The sequence below is a fragment of the Octopus bimaculoides genome, chromosome 25, assembly GCF_001194135.2.
Source record: "Octopus bimaculoides isolate UCB-OBI-ISO-001 chromosome 25, ASM119413v2, whole genome shotgun sequence".
Taxonomy (NCBI): domain Eukaryota; kingdom Metazoa; phylum Mollusca; class Cephalopoda; order Octopoda; family Octopodidae; genus Octopus; species Octopus bimaculoides.
Window position 1 is genome coordinate 26,642,509 of NC_069005.1, and position 10,075 is coordinate 26,652,583.

Consider the following 10,075-nt stretch of genomic DNA (forward strand, 5'->3'; position numbering starts at 1 on the left):
CCTATGTACATATAATGGCATGGAGAAGGGAGGCTGATATGCATGGGCAACTGCTGGTCTTCCATAAGCAATTTTGCCCAGACTTGTGCCTCGGAGGGGAACATTCTAGGTGCAATCCCATGGTCAGTCATAACTAAACGGAGTCTTTACATTTGACAGCATAATCTGAATGTTAAAAGGGTTAAATTTGAATATGAAACTCTTCACCAATGTTGTTATCTAAATTCTAGCATCAATGGAGCAGCATTTCTTTGTTAGAAACAAGGTCCATTTTTCTAGAAAGAATTCAAAAAAATTAAAAAACAAAAAGTATAACAAACATTCATACATATACAAGGTATCCCCATGTGGGTACATGGAGTAAATAAAATCATGCCATGAACAATTAAATATAAGAAATAATAATTTCTTAAGGTATGTGTTAATCCCCATGTACCCAGACTTTGTGGACACCCTGTATGTGTATGTATGTGCATGCACGTTAAGTGTTGGGGCACAAAGCCTTCCATGTACTGAATATATACAACAAGGGCGCAGGTCAAAACTAAATGTGCCGTTTGTTGTGTTTTATGAGATGTTGGAAGTAAGTTCAAGGACAAATCTGTCAGGAAAACATCTGAGAACCAGGAAAAATATTTGGCTAAGAACTGACTGGTCTGCTACATAATTACATACGGTTCTCACACTACATGTACACACACACACACATATATGTACATACATACATATATAAATGCACATCAGTATACACAGTTCAAACACTGTATGTAGCTATATATATATATATATATATATATGTATGTATGTATATCTATATATATATATCATATATTTCACACCACGTGTGATTGTCAAGGACATAGTTTCAATGTTTATTTATAGTTAAAAATATTCAGTGAATTATTAATTTCCATTAGCAGCTAATTAATGTAAGAAAGCCTTCTTACGACCCTACATCCATATACGCACATACATACATACATACATACATACATACATTCATTCATTCATGCACACATACATGTATGCATGCATGCATGCATCTTTCATGCAACTGTGTGTGTGTGTGTGTGTGTGTAAATACATACAAAAGTATATAACCATAAACATCTACGATTTAATTAAATGTTTATATACAAGTGGGATGATGGTGATGATGATGATGATGATGATGATGGTTTTTAAATGAAAAAAAGGTGGAAAGTGGTGAAAAGTGAAAGTAAAGTGTATGTGTAATGAAGGGATGAGGATAGGTTGAGGAAAGGAAAGAGGGGGGGGGTTAGAGGAAGATGTAGGAAAAGGATTGGAGGGAGGGATAGAGAGAAGATGTGTGGAGGGAGAGAGAGAGAGAGAGAGGGTGGGAGAAAAGGAGAGAACTTGGAGAGAAGAGGTGGAGGAAAGAGTTAAATAGAAAGATAGAAGATAGATGATGGAGGGGTGGCTGTGTGTGAGGGGAGACTGTAAGGAAGTAAATAAGCAGAAACCAAAAGGCATGGTTATGAGAAGAGAGGAAGGAAGGAAGTAAGTAAGGAAGGAAGGAAGGAAGAAATAGGAGGGAACAGCTCAATAAATACCCTCCGCCCAAACTGCCCAGTCAGAATAGAGGAGATCGGGGTGGCGGGTGGCGGGAGAAGTTTATCAGATAATATCCTAATTTAGTATTTCCCTGTTTAAACTAGAGGGGGATTTTTTTATTTTTTTTATCTCCTCATTTCAAATACTGAGAGGTGTGTGTGTGGGGGGGGGGTCGTGCTGAAGACTAGTGAATGGGTGTAGGCCTAAAACTCGCTACATCACACTTCACTTTGTATACATACATACACACATATATACGTACGTACATACATACATAAAAACAAATATTCAGACAAACAGACAGACAGGCAGGCAGGCAGGCGTTTGTGTGTGTGTGTATGTATGTGCATGTGAGTTTGTGAGATAATGCCTGCACGTATTTATACACACAGCTGTGTATATGTAAAGAAAAGCTACTATAAGTGTTTGTTTATATGTGTATGTATGTATGTATGTATGTGTGTGTGTATGTCTGTGTGTGTATGTATGTCTGTATGTCTGTATGTATGTATGTATGTGTGTATGTATGTATGTATGTATGTGTGTATGTATGTATGTGTGTATGTATGTGTGTATGTATGTATGTATGTATGTGTGTTTGTATGTATGTGTGTTTGTATGTACGTATGTATGTATGTATGTATGTATATGAGCAGAACTTGCATGAGAAATAGGAGTATGCATACAGTTTATTGTGTGTGTGTGTGTGTGTGTGTGTGTGTGTGGTGAGCAATCTATCGTCCCTCCAACCATTACCTTACTTCACCAGTCTACTGAAGAGGAGGAGAAGAAGAAGAAGAAGAAGAAGAAGGGAGGCAGAGCTGAGTGTGAGAGCAAGTGACTAGTTCCTATTAGTTGCTACTGCATCAATAAAAAGGCCTCCTTTTGTCCGATTCAGTGCAGTTGTCCAGTGAGCAGCAAAGAGCTCAGTTTGGTGTGGTCACTCAATCGGGTGACAATTGGTAATTTCTTTTTGGAGTAATACCCAAAGTAAGATTAATAGAGAGAAAGAAAGCAAATAAAAAAAATATCAACAGGTCTCCTACACACACACACACACATAATGAGTTTCAACTGATTATTACTCTCAAATGGTACCAAGTTACAATATTAAATAGTCCCCAAGACAGGTAGGTTGTTTTTGTTTTTGTTGTTTTGTTTCGAAATTTATCGTTAGTACTGATCCTGCAAACCTATATGATCAAAAGTTTACCAACATTAACCCCCCACCCTACTCCGCCTTTTGTTTGCAGACAGTGTATCTAAGACTACATTATTTAACGTGCCCTTGTTTATTATTGTTGTTGTTGTTCAACCTTGGGTCAGTCCTGATCCAGTAGCAGATCAATGATCAAAGGTATTCCCACCATGACCAACCTGTCTCATTCAGGCAGCATACTGAGAACTTGGTTATATATACTTTTTGTTGTTGCTGTTTAACCCTAGGTTAGTCATATCCTAATAGATCTGTGATCAAAGGTGGTCTCACCATGACCAACCTGTCTTATTCAGACAGTGTACCTAGGGCTACATTATATATACCCCCACCTTGTTGTTGTTGTTGTTGCTGTTGAGCTACATGTCCAGCCTAGATAAAATAGAACAATTATCAGACAAATCCAACTATGACCTTCCTGCCTTTTACCAGACACAGCGTATCTAGAAATATATTATCCAAAAGGTGATTTGAGGAAGATTTAGCTGCTATTTCTAGCATGTCAAAGAACCACTCAAATGATTGGTAATTAGTTCATTGTTTGATCAAAGACAATCTCACCATGAACTACCTGCCTTATTCAGCCAAGTATCTAGGACTTTATCTAACGTCTCCTTCCTTGTTACTGTTATTTAACCCCGAGTCAGTTCCAATCCAGCTGACCTATGATTAAAAGCACTCCAGCTAGCCATGACCATCTCCTCTCTTTTATTGACAGTGTGCATAAGTAAGACCACATTATACAGTGTCCATGTAACATTATTTAAGAGAGCAGACTGTGATTCGAGGGATATACAGCTACTATTTCTAACTGATTAAGTGACCCTGTAGAGTCCTCTTCACTGGATTGTTTGTAATATTGTTGGCTTACATATTAGCCCTGATCAAACAGAACTACTAACGAGGGCCCAATCCAGCTTTGCCTTTCTAAATCAGACACAGTGTATCTAGGAATACATTAACCAAAAGGTGATATGAATAGGCTCATCATCAGACTTTGGTGCCTGGGGGGTGCTTCAGAATATTCTGGGTGGGCACTAATTTGTAACAATGCTAAAGTGGAGTTTCGAAATAAGGGTATCACAGTAAATCTGAGGTTGCACCATTGAATAGTGAGGGAGTAATGCCGTCCCGTGGAACCCCTTAGCTACGGGTATGGATATGAGGAAGATTCAGCTGCCATTTCTAGCATGTCGAAAAGCCACAGAAATTACCGTTAATTAGTTCATTGTTGGTACTGTTGTTGTCCACTACTTTGTTACTATCTTTGTTGTTATAATCTGCATCACCCACTTGCTTTCATGTCGTTTCGTCCCTTCTAGCCCTCATTATATATTTAACCCCTTTAGTACCAACCCATCTAAGATCCCACCACACATACACACACACAGTTCTATGATACAAACACCTTTTTTTAAAGTGGTCTAAATTTAAACTTTCCATCAAAGATTTTATGTTAATTTCTGTTTCAAAAAGCAGCTTAACAATGACAACAAGAATGTGCATTTCAGTATAAATATTGTACAAAAGGTTTACGCTGTTGTTGTTATTGTTGTTACTGTCACAGGTAATGGCTAGAGACTTCTTAACACCACACACACACACACACATAACACACAACTGTATAGCAGCATCACCTTTACTGCATCATTTAAACCAACCACATCCAAGCAAAATACTCTTCCTGTTTTATATTCAAACTGGCCAAATCCAGCCTTTCACACCTACCCAACAATGTCATTCTAAACTAAATATAAACAATCACATCATCGAAATCTCAAAGCTACAAGATAACACCGGATAAATTCAAAACAATGTGAATAACTAAGGATTACATTTGATAGGATAATCTGAATGCTAAAGGGTTAAGAACAGCCCCTTAGCCTGTGCCTTTCAATGGATTATTTGAAAACAGCTCCCAGCCCACCTTACCTAAAAATGCCATTCACTATCATAGTACTGTAGTATTGCAGTTGTTTTTATCTAACCCCAGGTCAGTCTGAGACCAGCAGGCCTATGATTAAAAGTACATTCAATCATGACACTCTTATCAGTTCCCTATATACAGGGAACCAGGGTCCATGTTATCAAACATGTTCTTTTTTCAGACTGTAAGACATGACTTAAGGGAGGGAGATTTGGCTGCTGTTTCTAGCAGGTCAAGCCGTCATATTTCTTTCCGTCCTGCTCTCTCTCTCTCTCTCTCTGTTTAGCTTCAAACCAGTCTAACCAGTAATATGACCATCTACCACTACCACTCACCACCACCACCACCACCACCATCATTATCATCATCATAAGGAAAGTACAACTTACTCTGCTTATGTCACTCTCTGCTCTCCCCAATATGTAGGACTTAGCAGGTGTTTGAGAGACAATAACAATAACAACATGAACTGCAGGAGGTTTACCCAAACTAAAATTGTAGAAGCAACCACAAATGATGTATAGGTTATTGCCACCAGTTAAGGACAGACAGACAGACAGAGAGGGAGAGAGACAAACAGTGTGTGTGTGTGTGTGTGTGTGTGTGTATGATGGCTAACGGAATCAGTCCTTATTAACTTTCCTGGTGTCACAGAGTGGATTTCCTTTACCTTTCACTCATTTCAGTCATTGGACTGCAGCCTTGCTGGGGTGCCACTATGAAAAGTTTTTTTTTTCTTTTTGCCTTGAACAAATTGCCCTTAGTATTTATTCTACTGGTCTCTTTTGCTGAACCACTAGGTTACAGGGACATAAGCAAACCAACACAGGTTGTCAAACAGTGAACGAGGGTGGGGGACAACCACAAACACTGATTGAGACATACATGCATACACACACACACACACACACACACACACACACACACACACACACACACACACACACACACACACACACACACACACACACACACAGCCTTCTTTTAGTTTCTGTCTACCAGATCCACTCACAAGGCTTTGGTTGGCCTGGGGCTATAGTAGAAGATACCCAAGGTGCCACACATTGGGACTGAACCCAGAACCATGTGGTTGGGGAACAAGCTTCTTACCATACAGCAAGTAAAACAGACAACCCTTCTGATATGTTTTCATCTTACACTGACCTCACCAGTGAAGTATAAGACTTCAGACAAAGGAAAGCCTCTGTGCAGCAGCCTGACCTACTTGAAACAGCAGTCAAATCTCCCTCAACCTACTATCTTTAAAAAGAAGGACAGCACAGCCCAAGATACATTAAGTTTGAAACAAAGAGCAAGATAAATGATGACTCCTTATTTAGGGTGTGCCAGGAACTAAATAACAATTACAGGGAAAGGTGCAATGGATAAATGTAATCGAGATATTCTATGGTTACATAAAAGATATGATGGTCATATATGGAAAAGTCATTTATTATAAGATAAGTTTGCTCATTCAAGACTTTCCTGAGCTGAACAGCAACACTGTGATTGCATTAAAAAGACACAGCTAGAACCTTAATTCAATAAAATAACTGAAACAACATTTTCATCAATTCAAATTGAAAAATAAATTTAAATTGAATTTCAATTATAGATTAACTATTTTCTTCTATTCAGTTTCTGTTTCTGAAATATGTTTCATAAGTAATTTATTATTTTGAAATTTCAAACTGGAGAATTAATATTTCTCACCTGTGATATCCAATATTGAAAAGTTGATGATTTAACAATTTTCTTTGTTTTCCAGAACAGACAGCTTCCAGTGAAGGACCAGATAACAACAGAAAGATGTACAGGTTAGCCAGACAGGTGAGCTTCCTGGTTTATGGCTTATGCCTTCTGGTAGTTAGCCTGGAAGCTAGCTGTCCAGATGGTTGCAGGTGTAGTGGAGACAGAATTGACTGTCCTGTCCCAGAGGAGTTTTTTAACTTACTGGGATGTGATTTGAAAAAACTAGATAGAGACAGATTGGAAAATATTCACGAAATCAAACAGTTGTGTTTGACACAAAATCAGTTGCGGTCAATTAATTCCAACCTGTTCCGATCATTTTTAGACCTTCGCAAACTCGACCTAACAAACAACCAGATATCAACCATCAGTGAACAGGCATTTGAAAGACTTGCAGAACTTCAAGGACTCGTTCTCTTCAAAAACAACGTATATGATATTAAAAACCTTTTCAAAAGAAACACTAAACTAACATTTCTCAATCTAGGATCAAACCAGATCACAGAAATAGGAGAGAATGACTTTCAGAACCTATCAAAGCTGAAGTACCTGGATTTGACCTCAAATCAAATAACTACAATTAATCCAAAAGCATTTGAGCCGCTGGTGAGTTTATGTTATTTGATTCTTCAAAACAACAAACTTATCGATTTCAGTGTGCTGGATTTTACACTGAAATCTCTGCGTGTAGCTGACTTCACAAACAATAGACTGGAACGAGTGCCAAAGGGACTGCCAGAAAGTATCACTGACCTCCGGTTTGGCAAAAACAACATTACGAAAATTGGGAAAAGTGACCTAAAGCGCATTTCAGCACTACAATTATTGACACTTAATGAAAATCAAATTAATTCTATTCATGACAATGCATTCAATGGTCTTGATAATGTGAAGGAACTTTGGCTCAATTCTAACGAGTTATTTACACTGCCAACAAAACTGCCAAAGAACTTAGTCAAATTGGCCATCAATTCAAATTTAATCAGTAGGATTGAAAGATATTCATTTCTGAAGAGCCCTCTCATAGAAGAGCTAACACTGGAGACAAATAAAATCACTGAGATTGAGCCTGAAGCATTCAGTAAGTTGTCAATGTTGAAAGACCTGAATCTTCAAAGTAATCAACTACATACACTAACAACAGGAATCTTCAAAGACCTGCCAAATTTGGTCAGCCTAAGACTGGCAAATAATCCGATAGCAACTGTTCAGAGGCGAGCCTTTGAATCCCTGCCATCACTGCACACACTGGATATATCTTATGGAGAATTAGAAAGTGCAAGAGTGCAGATGGATCTCTTCCAAGAAATGCCAAATCTACAGGAATTCAATCTGATGAACAGCCCCGGTCTATGTAAAAGTCTGCTGGACCGAGTCAGAAATGGCCAGATTGAAACAACACAATCAGTTCAAAAAATTGATTTTCGATACAACATCCTCAAAAACTTGCCGGAGAATATACCAGGAATATTTCCAAAACTGACAACATTTCTGCTCAACAACAATGCTTGGCACTGTGACTCCAATCTGCTCTGGCTCAAAAGATGGTTAGGAACACCAGCTATTACTTTCTATGAGAATAAAACACCAGCTTGCTGCACACCAAGTAAGCTCAAAGGTAAACTATTAAGGGATCTATCTGATAATGAATATCTTAGAAGCGCAGCAGCAGAATACCGGACTGATAGCAGCAGATATGCAGAATATAAACCAAGTGGTAACCCATCTTTGTTAGAAAAAAGCCAGCTGCAAAGAGCAAGGTCCTCAAGAATTGCATTTGGTACAAATGTCTCTGTCCAAGACAGCTTGAATCAACGAAAGAGGCGCAGGAGTAAAAGGCGGCGTAGCAGGAGAAACAAAAGAAAACATAGTAGACAGGAAAAGAAGCAGTAATAAACCAGTAAATAAAGGACTTTTATTGTTTATTACCTCAAAGAACTACTTTAAAGAAGGGTCTTAGAACAACTGTTTAATTAGAGGATCTTTTTCTTTTTCTTTTTTTTTTTTTTATCCCCATAAGGTATTAATTTTTCTGTTGAGATTTATTTTCATGACAGATGACGGAAGATAGTCTGATAGAAGCTACCGAAACCGACCACAGTCTAAATACAGCAACTCAAAGACAAATACCAACAGACAGAAAGCATTCTGTCACCCAATATTTTAACGCTTCAATTCATTAGTCAAATGCTTCAAAGTAATCCCTTCGAACTGACTCTCGTTTAACCAGCAAAATATCTGATTGTTATAACATTAGAAGAATATTTGAAAAAGAACAAAAACCAAACAAACAAATAAATAAAAAAATTTTAAAAAGTTGGGAACACCAATGACTACTAAACCGATGATGGCAGTAATTATGCAAGATAACAACAACGATGATAATGGTGATGAGGATGATGATGTGACTAAATGTAGCAACATTCTTTTACTAGTTTCAGTAATTAGATTGTGGCCATGCAGGGGCACCGCCTTGGATATCCATTATACAAACATAACCAACATCCGAGAGACAGATTAACACATAATCCAATGGGGGATTGCAAGGACAGTGGGGAGAACAAAAAACAAAATAAATACACTGAAAGACAGTATTGTAATATGGAGAGCAACTACTACGAGAAGAAATTAGCAGACATAATTAGTTGGAAAGACAAGCTTGATGAATTATTTGACTGAAATAGGGTCCAATGGGGTTTGCAAAGAAGTTAATAACAAAGAATTAACTGTAAACAATATATATATATATACCGGAGTAAGCACATAAATGTGCAACGAGGTGGAAAAAAGAGTACTCAAATACCAGAGGTAGAGTAATATGCTTTATTTAAAAGCAGCAGAAATATAACAAAAAACTGTTATACATATATAAAGTATACATATATATAGATGTATACACACACGAACATGCACGCATACACATATATACATACATACATATATATATATGCGTGTGCACACACACAATACAGGCGCGCACGTAGACACACACACACACACACTGTGTGTGATTTTTCTGTAACCAAACATCAGCTGTTATCCTAAATAGATTAATATTGGGGAAAGGTAAAAAAAAGAATTTGAGCAAGCATAAAGCTTGAAGCAGATTATATTATCACCTGTCATATTATTTGGAAAGCCATATTCTCCTCAGATCTACAATATTCAAATATAACTGACTTTTTGTTATCAAGTCAGTAGGACTGTATTCTCGTATTTTTAAACGAACACACACACAGACACACACACACACATGCAAGCATACAAACTGGAACATATAAAAAAAGAAAAGAAAAAAAGGAGAGGATTAAGAAAAAAACAGGAAAAGAAAAAAAGGGGAAAACTTGAATGATAATATCAAAGGCTAAAACTTTAAATGAATTTTAATTATTTAATCCTTCTAACAGCAGAAATCAGATAAATCCATTCGAAATTTCATTGCCCTTATTAACAGAAAGCAGTTTAATATACCAATCTGTCTTTTGTTGAGGAATGTCACGTTTGGAACTATTTTCTGATTGAAATATGTCAAGTTTACTGAGACAATGCGAGTTGCAGTAAACGACAATTATATTTTCTGTTAGATATTTAACACCGTTACTGGA

At 37.4% G+C, this 10,075-nt stretch overlaps 2 protein-coding genes across 3 annotated transcripts in view; one reads left to right on the top strand and one right to left on the bottom strand.

Annotated features, from left to right (window-relative positions):
* LOC106877620 (arf-GAP with coiled-coil, ANK repeat and PH domain-containing protein 2) overlaps positions 1–10,075 on the bottom strand; it is a 248,627-nt gene that overhangs the window by 68,527 nt on the left and 170,025 nt on the right. The window lies entirely within an intron of this gene.
* On the top strand, positions 2,368–9,813 carry LOC106877623 (slit homolog 3 protein). Of its 2 annotated transcripts, none has more exons than XM_014926565.2 (2): positions 2,368–2,705; positions 6,492–9,813. In XM_014926565.2, the coding sequence occupies exon 2, from the start codon at positions 6,528–6,530 to the stop codon at positions 8,361–8,363; it is 1,836 nt and encodes a 611-aa protein (XP_014782051.1). In that variant the 5' UTR covers positions 2,368–2,705; positions 6,492–6,527; the 3' UTR covers positions 8,364–9,813. The 2 variants fall into 2 exon arrangements, with proteins under 2 accessions (XP_014782051.1, XP_014782050.1); XM_014926564.2 differs by having other exon boundaries at positions 2,369–2,705; positions 6,487–9,813.